Source organism: Phaseolus vulgaris, chromosome 2, assembly GCF_051622355.1.
Source record: "Phaseolus vulgaris cultivar YP4 chromosome 2, ASM5162235v1, whole genome shotgun sequence".
Classification (NCBI taxonomy): Eukaryota; Viridiplantae; Streptophyta; class Magnoliopsida; order Fabales; family Fabaceae; genus Phaseolus; species Phaseolus vulgaris.
In genome coordinates this window covers 24,943,671-24,964,063 of record NC_143499.1, presented here as the reverse complement: position 1 = coordinate 24,964,063, position 20,393 = coordinate 24,943,671, and the positions used below count along the sequence as shown (strand labels likewise).

Below are 20,393 nucleotides of genomic sequence, written 5' to 3'. Positions count from 1 at the left end.
TTGATATGTTCATTTATAAAAAAATTTCCTTCCCATTAAGTTCACTCTCTGTATATGTGAAACTAAAAATCAATCCATAATTTATCTTAATGTTACAGAAATCCAGAATGAAAGGTATACTAAAATAACTTCGGCATATGGCCTCTATCTTGTTGTAGCTACACTTTTTTGGTCAAACAAGACTCCCAAGGGAAATATACTTGTCCTTGGAACGTCTTATGTCATGCTACAAAAGTTTTCCGAGTTTTTTACTAAGCCAGTTGGAAAAGTGGGGTCAACGAGGCTTGTATTGTTCTCGTTGGTCGACATTCAGTTGGACTGAATGCAGAGTTCTGCTTCTAGTCTATCTCCTCTTGGTGCACTGGAACAATGCTCTACTAGGAAGGGGCTTTATCTGTTTCTTACACTCTAACGATTAAATCAGTGAGAGCATACAAAATAGTAAACAATTTCAGTCTCAAGTATTAAAAAACAGTGTACCTTTTTCGGGGTCTCAAGTCTCTTTTATAGTTATCCCTTTAACAACTTTCACTCACGAGAATATAATCTCAACTTAAAGCATATATAACATAAAGATATTATGTCTATAGGCACCTTTACTCACTGTGCTATCAACAGAAGAGAATCTCGTGCACCTTTATTCACGGGTGCTGGCTACTTAATTAACAACTTGTATATTCATAAATATATATTTAACTAACGTATGCATTATAATAACATATGACCAAACTTAATATTTTTTGTTCTTTAATTAATTTTTACCGAGCTTACCATTAAAATTGGATCGAGCCCATGACCCGTCTTTTGGGTCTAAAGCCAAGATGACCATAGCCAAATGCTTGGACCGAGATTCCAAGCATTCAGGCCCATACAGAAGCCCCCAGGCTTGAGTCGAGCTTGACTAGGCGAAGAGACTTTTTAGCGTTTTGGCAATTGACGTGATGTTTTCTCCAGCGGGTAGGTGAGGTGCGGTGAACGAAGCATTTATGAGGAGACGTCTCACCACACTTAATTGAGAACGTACACGTGGTGCAACATCAACTGTGGAGAAAACCTTACCGTTTCAAATTCCACCTTTTGCATATACCTTACACGAGTTTCACTTAGCGCCACACTATTTCATTTCTCCTTGCTTCAAAAGCTTCTCCTTGACGCTGCCTTCTCACTCTCGTGCCTCCACCATCGTTGCGCCAAGCTCATCTCCGTTACCAGGTATCCAACTTAACTTCATTAGCACAAACCATCCATTTAACTCACTTCAACTTTCTTATGCAACTTTCGCATTCTGGTGTTCTTGCTCGTTGAAGTTCTTTCGTGCTTTCTCCTTCATCGTCATACATGTCCACTCGTGTCAATCAGGTAATTCCTGTCTTTATTAATGATTAATTGGTTGATGATGTTGCATGGAATGTGCTTTTGTTTTACCATTGATTTTTTCAATCAAGTATATATACTTTGTTTGTGTTTGCTTATTCTAACTATGTTTGACAATGAATTACAGCGTCTTGTACCCTTGGGCTAAAAAAGATCTTTTGAAAGAAACCTCTTACTATACCACCCAACAATGCCTAAGAGATTTAGAAGAGAATGGTTGTATGATAAGTAAGAAACATGAGAGTCATGTAAAACCGTAGAGTGTAGAGAGGGCAAACTCATCTGTTGCGATTAGTCCTCGGACCTCAAGGGTTCGTTCTGTTTCTTTTATGCTACCTTTTTCAAAAAGGTCCTCTTGCATCTCCCTTTGTCCATTTTCAAAAAAGAGCTTTTGACTGAGCTTAATGTCGTCCTTGCCTAGCTACACTCTAATAGATGGACATTCATTTGCGCTTTCATTATTCTATGTGCTCAGTTTGGCATATCACCGTCTATTGAAGTCTTTTTATACTTCTTTGAAACCAAACACGTAAGTAGCAAACTGTGGGTGTCCTTGAATAGTGTACCTAGAAGAGCTTTACTTACCTTCTTCCAATCTTCATACAAAAACTTCAAAGGTAAGTTGTTAAACTCTGAGACTCCACAGGAGATTTGGCCCTTTTGGATGGATTTCCCTTATATTTGACCTCCGAGCCAAATTTCGAAGTGCTCAACGCCTAGAAGAGCTATCATCCAAAGACCCTGCCAATTCTTGACAAGCTTGAAGGTTGTCTTCAACACCTCCTACCTAATATCCAAAGAGTACCTTCCCGTGACTTGAAGACTTATACTAGTACTCCTTATTTCCCACTCTTGGTGAAAATAACCCTACCACCATTTACTAACCATTTACTTATTTTCTTTGCAGGGAGGATGTTGTCCCATATCAACAAGAAGGAGCTAGGCGAGATAGCCAAAAGGATGAGGGCAGCAGCCAACATGCCCAAGGATTCCTTAGCACAAAAACAAAAAGGTCCAGCCACTACTACTCAAGCCCCGACTGAGCAAGATGAGGATACCACTTCGAGACTTGTTTTCAAAAAAAAAAAAGGAAGGCAATTGTTGCCCCAACCGAGCATTCTCACTCGGATGGACGAGCTCCTTCTCAACATGTTGCTCATTCAGAAGGCTAGGCTCCGCCCCGAGATGTGATTGTTATCCAAGAGGACGAAAGGAAGAGCTCTAAGGGGAAGAGCTTGTGGGACCCCGAGCTTCGACGTCCCCACCCATGGTGAACACACCTTCCTGCCTAGCAACTACAAAGACAGGCTCATGGCCCACAACAAAGATCAACTATATCGTGACGCCATGAAGCAAATCGGGCAGGCTTTTGCCATGAGATGCTTGGCCATTTCAAAGATAAGAGCTCGAAAGGCAACAGAAGATTAAAATGTCCTAGAGAATTTGGAGCTCTGCAAAAAGATAGAACACCTTCTAACAAAAATTTGGAGCTGTCCTAGGCGACTTCAATGTCTCCTAAATTACTAACCTCTGCCAACCTTCCTTCCCTGAACTAGTCAACTTAGACAACAAGTCTGCTCGAGAGTTTTGTTCTCTGGGAACGTGAACGAGGTCAAACATAGAGAAGGCTGCTTTCAAGATTGTTACATACCTTAGATTTGAGGCTAGTTGCAGATCCTTGGCCTGATACTCACCCGTGACTTGCCCAGTGACAAGTAACGAGTCACTCTTCACCAACAAACTCCAAGCTCCCAACTCCTTGGCTAGTAACAACATTGTTATCAAGGCTTCATACTCAGCTTGATTGTTACTCGCCTTGAACGCGAACCTCAGGGCTTGCTCGATCAACAACCCGTTTGGTCCCGCTAAAATGACATCAGCCCCACTCCAATGCTGATTGGAGGATCCATCTACCGAAAGAACCCATTGAAAATCATTGGGATTGAGTTGGGTGTCATCAGATGAAAGTTCTACCATGAATTCAACAAATACTTGACCCTTGATCGACCCTTTAGGTTCATATTGTATGTCAAACTCAAATAACTCCACCGCCTAACGGACCATCTGACCTACTATATCAGGCTTTTGAAGGACCTTGCAAATGGGTAGATCGGTCATCACAATCACGGTGAAGCTTTGAAAGTAGTGGCAAAGTTGCCGAGTTGTAAACACCACAACTAAGGCAACTTTCTCGATAACTTGATACCGAGTTTCCGGTCCCTGCAATATCTTACTCACAAAGTAGATTAGCTTTTGGACCTTATTTTAATATTGCAAAATGATCGAACAGTCCGATTAAAATAAAGACAAATAAGGGTACCTGGGACTGGCTTACGAAGAACAGGGGACTGACCAATAACTCTTTCAACTTGGTGAGCTTCCTCACATTCTTTGGTCTATACAAAACGGTTGTTCTTCTTAAGGCATTGAAAATAAGGATACCATTTATTGCCATTGGCTGACAAGAAGCGAGACAGGACGACGATGCACCCAGTTAACTACTGGACCTTTTTCACATTGGTCGGGCTCTTCATTCTTATGATTGCAGTGCATTTGTCGGGGTTAGTCTCTATTGTTGGATATGAAGGCAGGACCAATTGGGTTGGGCTGAGTAGACACCATGTTTTAGTGAGTGGGCTTAATTATTGGGTCCCTTTATTATCTCTATTTATCTCTATTTAGAGATATTATTGTACTTGTAATTGGTGTGCAACAGGATATAATGAAAACCTAATAGTTGCCCGTGTGGATGTAGGTTACAGTTGGCGACAGAACCACGTTAAATCTTGTGTCGTTTATTTTTCTGCAGTTGATTTGTGATTATGTGTGTTGTTTCCGCATGTGTTTTTTCCCATCAAGTGGTATCAGAGCCTTGGTTAGTTTACACACTAGAGATCCGATCAGCAGAAATTAATCGACGAGATGTGAAAATTGCGGCTGTAGTAGCGTCCCAAAGTTAGGGTTTCGCAGAGGTGGCAACAGTGTCCCAAAGTTAGGGTTTCGCAGAGGCGGCAATAACATCCCAAAGCTAGGGTTTTGCAGAGGCTGCAACAACGTTCTAAGGCTTAGGGTTTGCCATATCTGCTTCACAACAGCGGTGACCAGCGACGATGGTGGTGCGGAGCGCTAATGTAGTGGGGACTGCGACCAGATCTGTTGGTGAGTGATTTTGGGTGGTGCAATTTTTGTGTTCTTGATTTTTTTTAAAAAAAAAAGATTGTCAAGATCTGAAATTAGTTGTACCGAGTATCTCGACTAGTCGTTTGAGATGGCAAAAAGCGGAAAGTTCTGAATTGAAAATTTGATGGTACAAATTTCAGTTGGTGGAAAATGCAAATTGAGGATTTGCGAGTTCAGTTACTGAGCACATCAATATGATTTTAGCCAGACTTACGTAAGTGGGCATTAAGTTCGATGATGAAGTTCAAGCTTTACTACTGCTATTGTCTTTTCCTGATAGTTGGTCCAGAACGGTTACAGTAGTTACCAGTTCAGAGGATCTGATTGATTCACTTTTGAGAAGATTCGTGATCTCATTCTTGGCGAGGATGTCCAAAGAAGGAGTTATGGGGAATTATCTAGTGAATCGTTATATGTCATCAGAGGAGAGAAATATCAGAGATAGTGGGAGCAAGAACAAAAGAAGGAGTTAGTCAAAGACTCGGGATTGCTCAAGTGTAACATGTTGGAACTGAAGGAGGTGAGGCATTTCAGGAATCAATGCCCTAATGATAAATAAGTCAACATTGCAGAAGACTTCGCGGACGAGGACCGTTTAGTCTGTTGCGCGGATAGCAGTGTGGATTCCTGGGTCATGGATTCTGAAGCATTGCAGAATCTAGTTATTGGAGACTTTGGAAAGGTAAGACTAGTGGGCAACATAACTCTTGATGTTACGGGCATGGGTGACATAGTGTTGAAAAAACCAATTGGTTTTTGGACTTTGAAGGATGTCAGAGTTGTTCCAAGCTTGAGGAAAAGTTTGATTTCTGTTAAGCAGTTCGACAAACAGGGACATGAAGTGAAGTTCGAAAATCAGCAGTGGAAGGTCGTCAAGGGAAATCTTGTCATGGCCTACGAAAGAAAGAGAGGTTCGTTGTATATAGTCAGATTACCGTGTCTGAGGGAGTGACCATCCCAGTTCAGAAGATAAACAAAGTTCGGTTCACAGAATCTCGTGGGCAGAAGAGAGTTGTCTTTACAAGAGAGAAACCCAGAGCCACAGGTCAGATTCAGGATGAACGAGCATGGAAAGGTTCAGGTAGACCAGCCAGAGGTACTTGTGGCAGTGGGAGCACGGGTTGTGCTTCAGCTGAGGTTCCTAGACGACAGTGGGTTAGGAGAAACAGTATTCCAACGGTTGAAACTTCTCCAGAAATTTTCTTGTTGAATATGGAGAGTGTTTGTTCTCAGGTTGTTCCAGGATCTGGCAGTTCCTGTAAGTAGGAGTCAGTAGGAACAGAGAACGGGAATATGGAGAGTGTTTGTTCTCAGGTTGTTCCAGGATCCGAAAGTTCCTGTAAGTGGGAGTCGGTAGGAACAGAGAACGAGTATATAGAGAGTGTTTGTTCTCAGGTTGTTTCAGAATCCGGTAGTTCCTGTAAGTGGGAGTCGATAGGAATAGAGAACGGGTCAGTGACTGACGTGTTGAGACTCAGGGGAGTTTTAACGAAGTCTTCAAAATGATTAAGAAGGTTGGTGGCAACTAGATGTGGAACATTGAGTTCCGTCGACAGACTACAGAAGTACATGTACACAGTTGAAGTGCAGGTGAACATTGTTTCGTGACTTTAAGTGGGAGATTGTTGGGTATGAAGTCAAGACCAATTAGATTGGGCTGACAAGACACCATGTACATAGTTGAAGCGCAGGTGAACATTGTTCTGTGACTTCAAGTGGGAGATTGTTGGGTATGAAGCCAGGACCAATTGGGTTGGGCTGAGTAAACACCATGTTTTAGTGAGTGGGCTTAATTATTGGGTCCCTTTATTATCTCTATTTATCTCTATTTAAAGAGATCATTGTACTTGTAATTGGTGTGCAACAGGATATAATGAAAACCTAATAGTTGCTCGTGTGGATGTAGGTTGCAGTTGGCGACCGAATCACGTTAAATCTTGTGTCGTTTATTTTTCTACAGTTGATTTGTGATTATGTGTGTTGTTTCCGCGTGCGTTTTTCCATCATCTATGTCCCTTTCAGTTAGCAAGAAACCAAGGAACTTCCCAGCTTTCACCCCAAATACACACTTATTTGGGTTAATCTTCAAATTGTACTTTGTTATTATTCTTAATAGCTCTTCCAGGTTGGCAATATGTTGGTCCTTCTCTTCTGACGTGACGACCATGTCATCTACATATGCCTGTACGTTTCGCCCAAGCATCGAGGCGAGGATTCGATCCATCAACCTTTGATAGGTAATGTCAACGTTTTTAAGACCAAAGGGCATGACCTTGTAGCAGTAGCGGTCAACTTGACCATAAAGGTTGTCTTAATCTCGTCATTCGGGTGCATACAAATCTGGTTGTATCCCAAAAACACATCCAGGAAGCTTAACAACCGACAACTCAAGGCGTTGTCCACCAAGGAGTCTATGCTCGGTAGCGGGTATGAATCCTTGGGACAAGCCTTGTTTAGGTTAGTGAAGTTGACACACATCCTCCATTTTTCGTTGGCCTTCTTTATCAACACAATGTTTGTAAGCCACTCCGGGTATTGGATCTCCCTTACGTGGCCAACAACCAACAGCTTTCGAGTTTCCTCTCGGATGATGAAGCGCTTATCCTCGTTGAACTTCCTTCTCCTCTGGACCACGAACTTGACTCTTTCATCCATGGTAAGCCGACGACATAGGAAGTTTGGGTTTATCCTGGGCATGTCCGCGGATGACCATGCGAAAGCATTCATATTCTCTAATATTACATTGGCTATCTTATCCTTTAGCTCCTTGCACAACGAGGTGCCAAGCTTGAACTTCTTCCCTTTTATCTCCCTTTCCTGGACCTCTCCAGTAGGTCCAAATTGCCTCTCATTGGCGGCTTTGGCCTCCACAAACCATTATGGCTCTCCTGCCTGAACAGTGATTGCGTAAGTTCCTCTTTTATTCTTCAGGCTACTCTCGTAACATTTTTGTGTTGTCTTTTGATCACACTTTATGGTAATCACTTCTCCCTCAAGAGAAGGCAACTTCATCTTCATGTGGACCATTGAGACTATTGCACCTAACCTGTTTAGGAAAGGTCGCCCCAAAAGCAAATTGTAAGCAGAGAACGCGTTAACAACGATGTACCTGATGGTAATCGTCTTGGTCCCGATGTTGTCAGAGAAGGATGTCCTTAGCTCAACATACTCTCGTATTTCCACCTGATCTCTTACGAATCCGACCAAGCACCCATTGTATGGCCTCAACTGGTCGGGGGACAACTGCAAGCTAGTGAATGTTCCCTAGAACATCACATCAGTCGAGCTTTCTTGATTAATCAAGACTTTGTGCACCTTCCTTCCTACGGTGACAATCGATATCATCACTGGATCATCCTCATGAGGAACCACGTCTTCCAGGTTGGAGCTCGTGAAGCAGAGAGTGGGCTCTGGTGGATGATCATGTTTCCTCGCCTCCAGGGACATCAATGGTCGCGCATATTGTTTACATTTGGAAGCAAAGTTTCCTCCTCTCGAAAATCCCCCTGAAATGGTATTCAACTTTTCATAGATCGGTGTCTCATGTGCTTGGTCCCTGAGAATGACCTCTCCTTTTCGCTCTTCCTGGTCAACCTCAAGATACTCCTTCAGGAACCCCTCCTTCACCAAGCTAGCCAGTTGGTGGTCCAAAGCTATGCATCGCTCGACATTATGCCCAAATGCTTTGTGGAACTCACACCATGCATCTCTTCGTGATCCCAGATTCCGATCTGTCTTCTGGGGAAACTCGAGCTTGTCTGTTACCCCTGGCATGCTCAACAATTCTTTGTAGGACACTCAAAATTTGGGTTGAGTTGTTGACTCTTCCCTGGCATATCTTGGGCTCGTCTCTCTTGGCTATATATGACATGTACCTCGAGTTCGTTGACTCGCAAGGGTCGGGCTCAGCTGCTTTCCTTAGGCCTAGGTTGCCTTAAATGCGAGTTGTTGTTCTTTCTGACCACGGTCTCCTCTGCTTCAATGTGGGTGAGAACTCGTTCTCATACCTTGAAAAATGTCTATTGGATTTCTTATTAACAAGTCGTTGAATGGTACCACCACAATCTCTTGCTCAAAAGCCGTGATCATCATATCTTCATCATGCGTTTGAAGTCTTACCATAAACGCACTGAACCTATTTAGGTAATCCTTCAACAAATCTCCCTCCCTTTTTTATGTCATGCCAAAAAGGTCATACATCCTCGGGAGTTTGACCTTGTTGACGGAGAAATGCTCTCTAAACATCCTGAAAAAACTGAGAGAAGATCCTGCTGAACCATTGTAGGGTTGTACCTGTAAAAGTGTCCATGAACATTTTACATTGGATGACATTTGTTCCTTCATAGATAATCATCTGAGCATTGAATACCGTTAGATGATTTTCAGGGTCTTCTATCCCCGTGAAAAAGACGATCTTGGGCGTGATGTAATGAGCTGGCACGAGCTCATTTATGATTTCCTTCGAGGTTTGAGACTATCTCTCGCTGGCAAGTTTAAAGATCGTTTCTTGGTTGAACGTTGGGCACGATGGTGCAGACTCTTGCATAATTCCTCATTGGTTTTGCACAACTCCTCATTGGTTTGCGCGTTCTCCTCCATAGCTACTCGATAGGCCTTAATTTCTACCATCAGATGATCCTACATAAGCTCTTGCTTAGCTCAGACTTTCGCTTGTAGCCTCTCCTGCTCAGCCTTGGCTTCCTTATCATCCGACATATCAGATTTTACTTCTAATATAATTTAGTGATATGAAATAAAAATGTATTCTATACATGGCTAGCTTAAGCAATAGTTAATATAAAATTATGTGAAAAACAAGTTAACGATCAAATGCATCTCTTATAAAAAAATAAAAAAAATAATAGGTAAATAAAAATAATTTACAAGTAAATAAAAATAATTTACACATTGACCTCAAATGAATTCTTGTTTATTTTAAAATTTTAAAAATGAAAATGACTAAAAAATAGTTCAAATCTGGTAGTGATGTTACTCAATTTCAAACTGATTATTTCTGAATAAAAAAAAAACTAATAATTTATTTCATCCATTCTAACTTGATTAGTTCCTTGTGCAATTCGTTGAATGTCTAATTTTATGAAACATATAACATTACCTGATATTGTACATCGAGATTCTCAATTAAGTATATGTGAACGCAGCACAAAATTCCCACCAACCCATTTCATCTATAATTGTATATATTTCTAATATTGAATTTTAAAAAAATCTTGACGGAACTTTGTAATTGTAAATTTAAAGACTTAATTACATGCTTTCTATTTAATAATCATCATTTCACGAATCTTATTATTTGATATTTTTTTCACATTTTACTATTTTTTTTTCATTTTTCATATTTCACCAACAATAAAATGTATAAACAAATATAATCTATTTAATATGCATAAAAATATAATCATTCCGTATATACGGGATTACTAACTAGTTAAATATATAACAATGTACTAACTAATAAAAAAAAGGTGAAAAACTGAAATGACGTTAATACTTCTCTCTTTGTAAATTGAAATTGTTCCAATGTCGTTTATTATTTTTATTCTATTATTAATGACATGGACAGCTAGAAATTAATAGAGCAGCCGAATGTGTGAAATATTAAAACAAAAATATGATGATCAAATGTATGAAAAAATTGGATGATAAAATTTACAAAAATGATAATAGTTGCGTGTTAGTCAAACTTAAAATATCATTTAAATATATTTCTACGTTGCTTTATTATGTGTTTTTAATGTATAGATTATTATTTATTTATTGGTTAAGGGAAAAAAATATAGTGAAGGATCAATGAATGATGAACCTAATCTTCTCTCCTACAGAATTGGCATTCAATGTGACAGAACACTAATTCAAACACAAGCCTAAATTGATGGGGTATAAGAACCAGTATAAAAACCGAAGCAGAGTCAATTATTCATTCTGCATGAGCACAAGTCTCTTCTTTACTACCAGTTGCAGCACACAGAGCCTTCCAGACATGGACCAATATTTTCACTGGAGGGCGTAAGTTCTAGCAAAACAGATTTAAAAATCCTTCTTTAGTGGGTAAAAAGACCTCATAAAAACCGTCAAAATGATGCCCAAGTTAAATGACTTCTTAAGCTATTAATTCTTCTTATGCTTTTAGTTCTCAAAAAATCAAGCAGTAGTCCTTCCATCTTTAATAATGAAAAAATTTGAGAACCTGAAAACTAGTTAGATGGAAAGTAACTCACCTTGAAAACTAACACCATTTCTGATTCCCCACGAATAATCATTGAAAGAGTCCAATAACAAGTCACTGGAGTCAGACATTCTACTAGAACCGGTTTCAGAATCTTGTCAATGGGAACGAAATATCGCACGACTTTTCCACTACAGCAAAGTATCCAAAGGAAAAATAAGTATTTAATTGTATTGAATATGGAAAAACCATGCTTGGGTTACAATGGTCATTACAAAGGACATAAAAGATACTAGTTAAACGAGCAGAAAACAAGTTCGATATAATCTGTCAGCGAAAACAAGACTACGAATTAAGATATTTTCATCATGAATATGTATGTGATTTAAAATTCAAATATCCATGGCAGATAAGAAACAATCAAAAGAAGTACATTCTAATTTGTTTTTCAAGTATGAACAACCAAAAGAGCCCTAAACTGGCACAAGGTTTCCTTTTCTTTGAAAGATAACAATTACAGAGCACAATTTCCTTTACAAAACAAAATGTATTCATACATTAGGCTTTACAGGAGCTCTTAATTAATGTTGAATGTTAACTGAAAACCAATCTACAAAAAAGCATTACCTCACATAATGAGTCTCAAGCTGTACTCCAAAAGCCGGCATAATCACAACAGATTCTGCAAGCAAAATTACAAACAATGTGAAAATGACAAAATAAAGTTTTAAAATTAAAACATGCATTATTAAATGAATATATTTTCTATTCCAAGTTAAAATAAAAATAATAGTTAATCTTTCATAATACAAAACCCTGCTAGTAAGGTCCTCACCTTTCTTGATTGGCTTCCCAAGTAATGACTTCACAAGAAAAATGTCAAAAAGAAAGCTGCAATACACAAGACTAATTGATTTTTCCTGTTAATGGAAGAAATGTAATGAAGTAAAGGTAAAAACCACAATATTTGAAATCCTTGAGTCATTGAAAAACAAAAAAGTTGGAAGACATACCTTTTGAACATACAGATACAAGGCACATGCTAATAGAAGAAGTGTTGTGGCATACACAAAAAAATATTTTGCATTACTCCTCCTCGAAATTATATGGTGTATGTCAACAACTTCAGAGGAATATTTCTGATCATGCACATAAGTATATCTGACATTGCTTATTGAGAATTCAATCATCCTGACAAAAAAAACAATTGTTTTTCTTATGCTCAGCACTCATAGTTATCAATTCCAAACAGCGGTTAGGAGCAGCTAGCTCCAATAGCGCACAACAACATGACCATTGTTTTGAAGATTATGAATGCAAGTTAAATAACTTACACTACACATATATAACTGATCAAAAATAAAATAAAACTGCAAAAATTTAAACAAAAAACAAAGAATGAACAAAAAAAAGGAATCGTGATGGGATTACCAAAACTCACTAGAACTTAGATGACAAAAGGAAAAAGAGGGAACAACAGAAAATGAAAATATATTTGTCAGTGTATTTAACAGAGAACAGACTCACAAAGAGAGGATGGATTCTTACTTTCCACTATAATTTTGTTATAGAGACAATGTCACTTCACAGGAGCTTACTCCTACAGTCTTCATAAGGCGATTGAGTTCTTCCAATGCTTTGTGTTTACAACGTGGTGCCAGTAATGTCAACGCAAAGGTTCCTGAAATATAAACAATAGAGAATAGCACATAGCATGGGTCAATAATTCATCTCCCTGTGAGTAACCCTAAAACCCATAAAAGCCAATTCAAGTAAAAAAAAATAAATCAAATAAATTGCGCCAAATCAATCTTCATTACCTCCTTCTGTTTCCAGGAGTTAACACTGCTAAATCTAATACATAACAACCAACAATGTCCTAACAACTAATATAAGACAGAATGCTGAATAAATTGACCTAAATCCTCAATTAATAACAGAACAGAAAAGAAGTGAAATTGAAGGAATTTCATGTAAACACCCAATTTCATGCATCAGACACAAAACGAACAAGGAGTTCGAAAGATTAAGAGAACGAAAAACGCAAACACAGCGCGTGAGACTTGCCTTTTGATCTGCTTTGGCGGAAGCAAACGGCGGAGAAAGTTTTGTACAGAGTGTTTCGATGTTCAACACAGACACAACACTGGAGTGTTTGTTTCTTAAAATTTCATAATTAAACACACATGATATTTATAATATATTAATGTAAACATTTAAAAAAAAATCATTTGAGATATTTATAATATATTAACCTATAAATATATTAGACACTAAAGTTATTAAGGAAATTATCTGCAATATGATAAACTAATTACATGAAAAGTTGAAGAGATTTATTATATTATCATTTTCTATATAACAGATACAAGTAATCATCTTTACATAAAGAACCCAGATTTATTTCTATTATGTTATTGATATTTTTTTATAGATCAAAGGTTATATATGATGAAACATATTTTAGAGTTTTCCGAAAGAAATTAAGTTTAACAAATTAGAGAAATTATATAAAAAAAAATTATAAATTAACTTATCCATAAACTAACTTCAACTTATAAAAAATGTTTTTTTTTTATCTAAATTGTAAACTGTGATAATACAATTAAAAACAGTACATCTTAAATATGCAAATACTATCGATAATATTTCAAAAAAATCTAAAAAACTAACAAAAGTAAATAATAATAAAAGGTTAAGTATCTATGATGTAGTTGAATGCTGAAAGGTAAAGCAGAAAAGGTAGACACTTAATAAGAAAAAAGTTAAAAAAATCAATTATTTATAACAAATTGTTCCTAATATAGTTGTTTATCAAAAATGAAGGTGAAAAATAATTTATATATTTCTATGTTTCTAATTTAGTGAAATGTCTTTTAAAAATAAAATTATAAACAAACATTATTTTTAGATGTGTGGGAAAGAAAATGTGTCCCTGGTCCTTGAGTTAGGGGAATCCGTACCCTTGATCATGTGGTTGTGCTGTTGAGCAAAGGTATCCATAAGCCAAAGTAGCAATTGACTGGAGTGACATAAGCTCACATGTCTGTCTGTGCTTGTGCGCCGCCTTTTCCAACACATCAAAAATCTAAGGCCCCGCAACACTTTATTTCCTTCCCTCATGTTGTAAGACAGCTAGAGACATTATTTTGCTTTGGGAAATGCAGAATCAAAAACACACAATTTTAACTCATTTGCCTCACTTTTCATTGTTAGTCTTACATGCTTCAACAAGGATAGTTTATCTTATGTAAATGCATGCTTTAATGAGTAATTATCAGGTTCAACAACTACTACTATAAACTTAAAATTCTAAGTTGTGGAATTTGCACTGATGTAAATGCCTAGTTGTATTTTGAGTTAAGGTTATGTTTGAGACACCTGAAACATTCTCATTTTTCAGTATGCATTAAAACATGAAATCATCCGCAAATTATGGAAATTTTTTGTTGATTATGCATATCCACTTTATGGATTTTCACATATAGAAGGTCTGACAGAGGGACAAACAAAGTGGCATGTTAAACATTTTCAAGTCTGAACATCCAGATAAGTCTATTTCAATGGAGCAAGTTACTATCTCGTACACGAATTCATTACGTTTTTAGTAACAATGTCAAAGAACTGTTACCATCCTGTATCAAAACTGAATCAAATTTGACTTTCATTCATGATACGTGGCAGAGGCAGATGCCTCTCACATAATTAATTATTGGTATTTGACTCTCAATAACTACTTGTAACACATTTCCCAAGTTGAAAAAATATATTATAACTACAACCATCAATCAATTTTCTGCTGAGCAAAAAAATAAACCTAGAAACTCATGCCACTCATGTACAGTATGTATTGTCGCAACTCAATGCCCTATAACAAACACTCACACCAACTACTATATATATACACATCAATATCAATTAAGTGGTTATCTTCCAATTTCAGTAATCATGTATAAGCCTTGCTCCATGTGCAGGATTCTTTATTGTCACAATGATAATGTAAAATGGTACTTCTCACTTCATCTTAGAATATATATCCTTTGTGAGTTCTTCAACCAGATCATCAGTTATTAGACATTCTATATCTCTTTCCAAAATATTGATCTCGTCATGTATTAATTCAGACCAAGGGATGGATCCTAGGTGTTGAGCCACCAAAGTATCAAGTGAATAAGTAGATATGTCAGATGGAGGATATAAAGAAACACGGATAATGTCCCACACTAAGTTCAATAGTTCCTTTCCAGAAGGTGGCAACATGGAAGAGTTACTTAAATTCCTTCTGAATCTAGACAATGTCAATGGAGGTCCAAGAACAACTGAAAGTGCCTCATTTAACAAATCAAGTAAAACTTTGTGGTCTAGCTTATTCTCATTCTGATCCTTCATACAGCTGTCATCATTTTCCTTGACCCATTTCCTGCGAGATTCTTCCACTTCTTCATAAACTGAGTTGCCAATAGGTTTTGCAAATGTGTCCCCTCTTAATAAAGACTTATCCCATGAACCAAAGTACAGTCCAGAAGCAACAAGTAGATCTCTTATGTAAGATTCTGCTCGATCCTCTAATTGGTCCAAGTCAGACTCACCGGCCTCCTGTTTTATAGTGAAGTCATCAGGACCATCAGACTCGAGTTGATTGAGTTGCCTCCTTAGTTCTGTCACATCATCAACAAGCAAAGAGATCTATTAGCAAGAATTTGATATCTAATGAAAAATCATCTTTTTTTCTGTCACCAACATTTCATACCCGGAACACTTTTCTCATCTCTTATACAGCAACACCAAAAACAAATCAAGCCAAAGGTTGATATCTGAATCTGTCTATAATATTCACGACATTCAAATCAAATTCCATGACTTAACAAAAGTCTTTTACTAAGCTAATTGTTGTTATACTGAAGCCAAGAAATTGCACTTCTTTTGTTGACCTCACCCCGTAGTTATGCCAACTGACCAACTTAACAGTTAACACATCCAGTTTGTAAAAATTTTGGGTTTTATAAGATGTATCAAAACGATTCATATGGTGAATGAAAGAAAAAGTTTGAAAAAAAAGAAAAAAAAAAGAAACAGAGCCCAAGTTTTGACTGGTGGCAACAACAGAAATTGTATAGCCCTTGAAGCAACTTATCCTATGATGGAAAGCTGAGGTGATCATGTAAACCAAAACTCTGATCTTGCAAGCCAGTTCACTAGTCATTTGAAAAATAATAAAGGTTGTTCGTTGATATAACTTCATATTGCACATGAGTAAAACCATAATAAACTACCTTATCATGAATCAAGTCTATGATAGCATTTCTCATGCATGAAAGTTAGAGTTATATCATACCATTCAAACCAGAGCTGATATCCCTGAAAACCTGGGGCACAACATTATCATCTCTTGAAGACACATCAGGAGTTGATATTGGACTTAAATATTCAGTCCGCCTCCAAAGGTCTTCATGAATGCTGCTGCTGCACACAGATGCAGGACTAGGAGGTACCTCAGTGGAGTTCTCCTAAAGAGCACGTAACAGAAAATCTGGTCATTAGATAACTATATATGAAATATAATAAGAGAAAAACAAAGTTCATCATTGAGAATGGTAAAAAAATATATGGCAAACTTACGTGCCGCTCACCGCAGTTCATAAGAACTGTTGGTCCACTTGTGAAATCTCTCACCAAGGGACCATACTCATTGCCACGTGATTCCACCATTGATTGAACCCTTCTACCAAAAAGCCTCCCTCTTAAAGCAAGATTATATCTAAAATTGGACACTCGTTCCTTAATATTAAATCTGTCCTTTTTCCGTTTCTTGACATCAACGGACATAGTTTCAACAGCTTCAAGCTTCCTCCGAATCTGAGCACCAGTTAAAATGTGGCGGTCCTCCAGAAGAAGCTTCCCAAATGATGTTCCTGATCGTGATACAGGAGCAGACAAGGATCTTACAAGATTCCTTGGGGACAACTCCTTGTGCAGAAATATGTTTTGATCCAGTTCATGTCTGAAAGAACCTGTTTGTATTTCTGCCTCCTCTTTGGAAATTTCCCAATTACTTGCGTACTTCATAATATCCCCCACTTGCTTTAGTCCAGCTTTATGGCTGTCTAATGCAAGTGACCTTGATTTTCCCTCGGGAAAGTCAGCATGTGCTTCACTTCTCACAACATTTCTTAGCCTATCTGACAAGAACTTCCGGGTATCTCTGCTGATAATTTCTGGGGAAGTTGGTCCATTGAATTGCATTTCACTTTTGAACGACCCTGTTGATTCTGAGGGGAGTAAATTTGTGTCAGCATCTCTAGTCGTACTTTCTCTGACTTGCTTTACTATATGTCGGGCTATTAGTTTAGGATCAGATGGTTTTTCATTGTAAGGTGTTTCAATTCCACTCCCTCGAACCACAGAAACCTTTTTGACAATTTTCCCTTGCAGTTCACATTTCAAACGCTCTTTCACCTCTTCAAGAAAATCTTCTATACTATTTCTCCCTTGTATAGTTCCTGTCGAAATGGTCCAATTCTCTTCATGGTTGCAAATGCTATCAGGACCAGGCTTCAAGATAACTATCCTAGTGGGAGAAGCAGACGTGTCTAATCTGTTGCAAGATTTCATCAATAAGGACTCCTCAAAGTCTCTACTTAGTGTTCTGCTCCTAGGAGGAAAGGTTTTCCTTTGCGTAGCAGGGACTAACTCCATCATGTCACCACGATATTCTGAACCATAACTTTCAGGTGGTGGTGTTTTGAATGAATGGCTGTCAAGATCTGCAAGTTTCCCTGCTGCTGCTCTTTGCAAAAGTAACTCATTATGAACCACCTTTTCCTTGTTCAGGTTTTGTTGAACAAACAATCGTCTAGGAACACTACCAATTTCAGCAACCTTCGAACACTCGAGAAACCTTGCTGCTTGATATGCTTCAAACTCTTTCTTGAATTTCTGTAGTTCCTCATCCTGAGGATGATCCCGTCGCCTTGGTTCTCCAAAGCTCTTGTTCCATCCATCATCATCAACAACATCCATGTCTTCGTATAATGACTCAAAATCCATCTGGCTCGAAGAATTAAAGTTGGAAGAACCCCAACTAACTGATGAACCCCTTCGACTCACTCCTTTCTCTGAAGACTTTTTCCCCACGTTTTCACTTATTCTTTTATCTGATGGGACAACATATTTAGTGTCTAATGGCATCGTATCTATCCCCATCAACCTTGCAACAAGGCTTGGCGCATTTTGCCTGGTGCTTGATTGTTTGGATAGCTCCTCGTTGATCAGTTTTTTCATTGAACCCACATTTGAATAACGATTATTCTCCGGCCTGCCCTCTTCTTCTACTTGATAATTACACTGAAAATTCAAAATCAGAGACTGAGCCAAGGATGAGAAGAGATTAGAAACAAATAAAGTTAACTTTGCTGCTCTGTAGATGGGAGTGGAAAATGCAACCTTATGAGTTTACCACCACGTATTAGATTAAAAAATACGATGAAAAGTGGTATAACAAAATCAGAACTATGCTCGACATTATACAATCAGTCAATTAAATGAAGGGAAAATCAATCAAATTCATGAAACCGTCGTTTGTGGATGAAACAATGTTTATACTTAGTTGAAGTGATGAATGACACAACTCATAGAGGCTTTCTAAAATACCCAATTGCCCACTAACATGAGCTCCACTCTCACAACTTTGAGGGGTCATTCTCAAAACTCAAATCGTAAAGGTCATTGTTAACAAGAACGCAGAACAGAGGCAGGGAATATACTGATAATTTTCGTTGTGGGCAGAAGTTCTGAGGTGTTTGTACTTGCAGATCTAGACTATTTCGAGGAGCTTCCAAGCCTACATGACACAATATAATAATAACACAATCAGCCACCAAATTCTAAAAAACGACAACTTTAAACAATTCATGAATATTGAGAAAAATGGGGAACCCTGAAATTCAGCAAAATATCTCCAAATAACAAAGTGGTCAGCAATTACAATTAGATTGTTTCTATTAGATTTCATCTGAAAACCAATTTGCATTAATTGAAATTATCTAACGAATATATAATCTGCACACTATATGTGACTTTCCAATTGTTTCGTCTTATCAATAACATTTCTAATATTGTAAAATACAAATTTCACAGGTGAATTAGCTATTGGCATCTTTTACTTGCAAGAATGAATCATAGGAAATTAGTGCACAATCGAGCTTCCTTATAGTGTGTCTGCCCTCAGTGAAGTTTGCCGGGGCATAAACCTAAGACGATTATTCTTAGCATGAGTGAAGTTTTTCAAAAATACAAGGAACAACACCTACCACCATGATGTCTCTTCCGAGTAAGGACTTTCTTGGCCATCCTCCCCTGATTGAATTCGAAAAAGTGTAATAAGCCTCCCATACAAATACAGACTACTAAAAGACTCCCATGTCCTCAATTTCATCTTCCATATCTTACTTCATTAAACCCTTTGTAGTTTGCACCCTACAAACAATGCCATATCTTCATCAGGTACCAGTTTAAGGAAATTCCGCAAATATAGCACAAACATCGAAGATCATAGCATCTAAAAATAAATATAAGATTTCATTTAAAGCCAAAAAAGAAAAAATATATATATAAATATAAACCAATCTATATATAGAAAAGAAAAAGGCAGATGTGTAGTAATGAGGACTCAGAATTTTGATGACTAGTCAACCAATCCTGATTCACATCAGAACATGTAAGCCTTCATGCCAATTCAGATACTATGAGCACACATATTCAAGGACTGAACTTCTGCATTTGGAATGAAGAATCATTAATCGGCTATCTCTGGGCCTTTTAGATAGTAATAATTGTAACCTATGTAAAGCAAAATTAGCATGAAAAGTGAAAATTAATCAATGAAAACAATTTAGTATGGGTAAAGCATTCAGAACAATAGCTTTCAACGTTGCCTAAAACAATGAATTGTTTGAAGATTCGAGTGAAAAGGACAAGTCAGAAGAATGTGAAAACTGCTTTCATGCTGATCCGAAAGACAGATAAGCATTCAAGTGGTACAAGCATCCCCAATGACTCAAAACAGTTTTATCTTCAGAGCTCACTCATAAAAATTCAATCAGAGAAACACAATTGCAGGTTCTGAGAAAATGCATGAACCAGACAAGTCACACAAGGCCACAAACTCTGGTCAATAAACATTCATGTGCTAAACAAATGATTCACTGACTCAAATTCCCACAGCTTTTTCAAGCAACACAAACACATCAATGCACAGATGAGAAAACCACAGAACAAATCAATATACCAGTGAGTGGTTTGAAGACTCTGGACTAAGAACGTGTGAAGAGGCAAAGCATAAAGTCTGAATCAATGAAAAGGAGAAAATGGGTGTGGTTGAAAAGCAGGAAAGTTTCAAACTTGGTGAAAAAATTGAAATGGGTAGAAGGAAAAGGTATAAAAATATGAAAATTGAAGGAATGGTGTGTAGTGAAGAAGAGAAAAAAGAGATTAAAAGTTTTATGAATAATAAGAAGAATGATGATGACAGAGGGAAAAGTCTACGAGGTTCATTGCCGGAAATAATAATAATAATAATAGTAGTAAATAAGTGAGCAAAAAGAAATTGTGTTTCTCTCTCTGCAATTTCTCTTTACTTTTAGCTAATCATTTC

At 37.6% G+C, this 20,393-nt stretch overlaps 2 protein-coding genes across 9 annotated transcripts; both read right to left on the bottom strand.

Moving 5' to 3' along the window:
- Positions 1-10,366: 10,366 nt before the first annotated feature.
- Positions 10,367-12,905, bottom strand: LOC137811035 (phosphatidylinositolglycan-like protein). 4 transcript variants are annotated; one of them, XM_090298410.1, is made up of 7 exons: positions 12,809-12,905; positions 12,290-12,488; positions 11,755-11,932; positions 11,577-11,661; positions 11,369-11,423; positions 10,794-10,932; positions 10,367-10,588 (listed from the first exon to the last, which is right to left on the bottom strand). In XM_090298410.1, the coding sequence occupies exons 3-7, from the start codon at positions 11,929-11,931 to the stop codon at positions 10,493-10,495; spliced, it is 552 nt and encodes a 183-aa protein (XP_090154536.1). In that variant the 5' UTR covers position 11,932; positions 12,290-12,488; positions 12,809-12,905; the 3' UTR covers positions 10,367-10,492. The 4 variants fall into 4 exon arrangements, with proteins under 4 accessions (XP_090154536.1, XP_090154539.1, XP_090154537.1 ...); XM_090298413.1 differs by having other exon boundaries at positions 11,577-11,632; positions 12,809-12,877; XM_090298411.1 differs by lacking the exon at positions 12,290-12,488 and having other exon boundaries at positions 12,809-12,864.
- Positions 12,906-14,381: 1,476 nt separating this feature from the next.
- On the bottom strand, positions 14,382-20,393 carry TRM26 (RB1-inducible coiled-coil protein). 5 transcript variants are annotated; one of them, XM_068612587.2, is made up of 7 exons: positions 20,028-20,291; positions 19,434-19,513; positions 19,051-19,216; positions 18,505-18,581; positions 16,361-18,085; positions 16,077-16,248; positions 14,382-15,399 (listed from the first exon to the last, which is right to left on the bottom strand). In XM_068612587.2, exons 3-7 carry the CDS (start codon positions 19,130-19,132, stop codon positions 14,756-14,758), a joined length of 2,700 nt encoding a protein of 899 aa, XP_068468688.2. In that variant the 5' UTR covers positions 19,133-19,216; positions 19,434-19,513; positions 20,028-20,291; the 3' UTR covers positions 14,382-14,755. The 5 variants fall into 5 exon arrangements, with proteins under 5 accessions (XP_068468688.2, XP_068468689.2, XP_068468686.2 ...); XM_068612588.2 differs by having other exon boundaries at positions 19,434-19,579; positions 20,028-20,211; XM_068612585.2 differs by having other exon boundaries at positions 19,410-19,513; positions 20,028-20,168.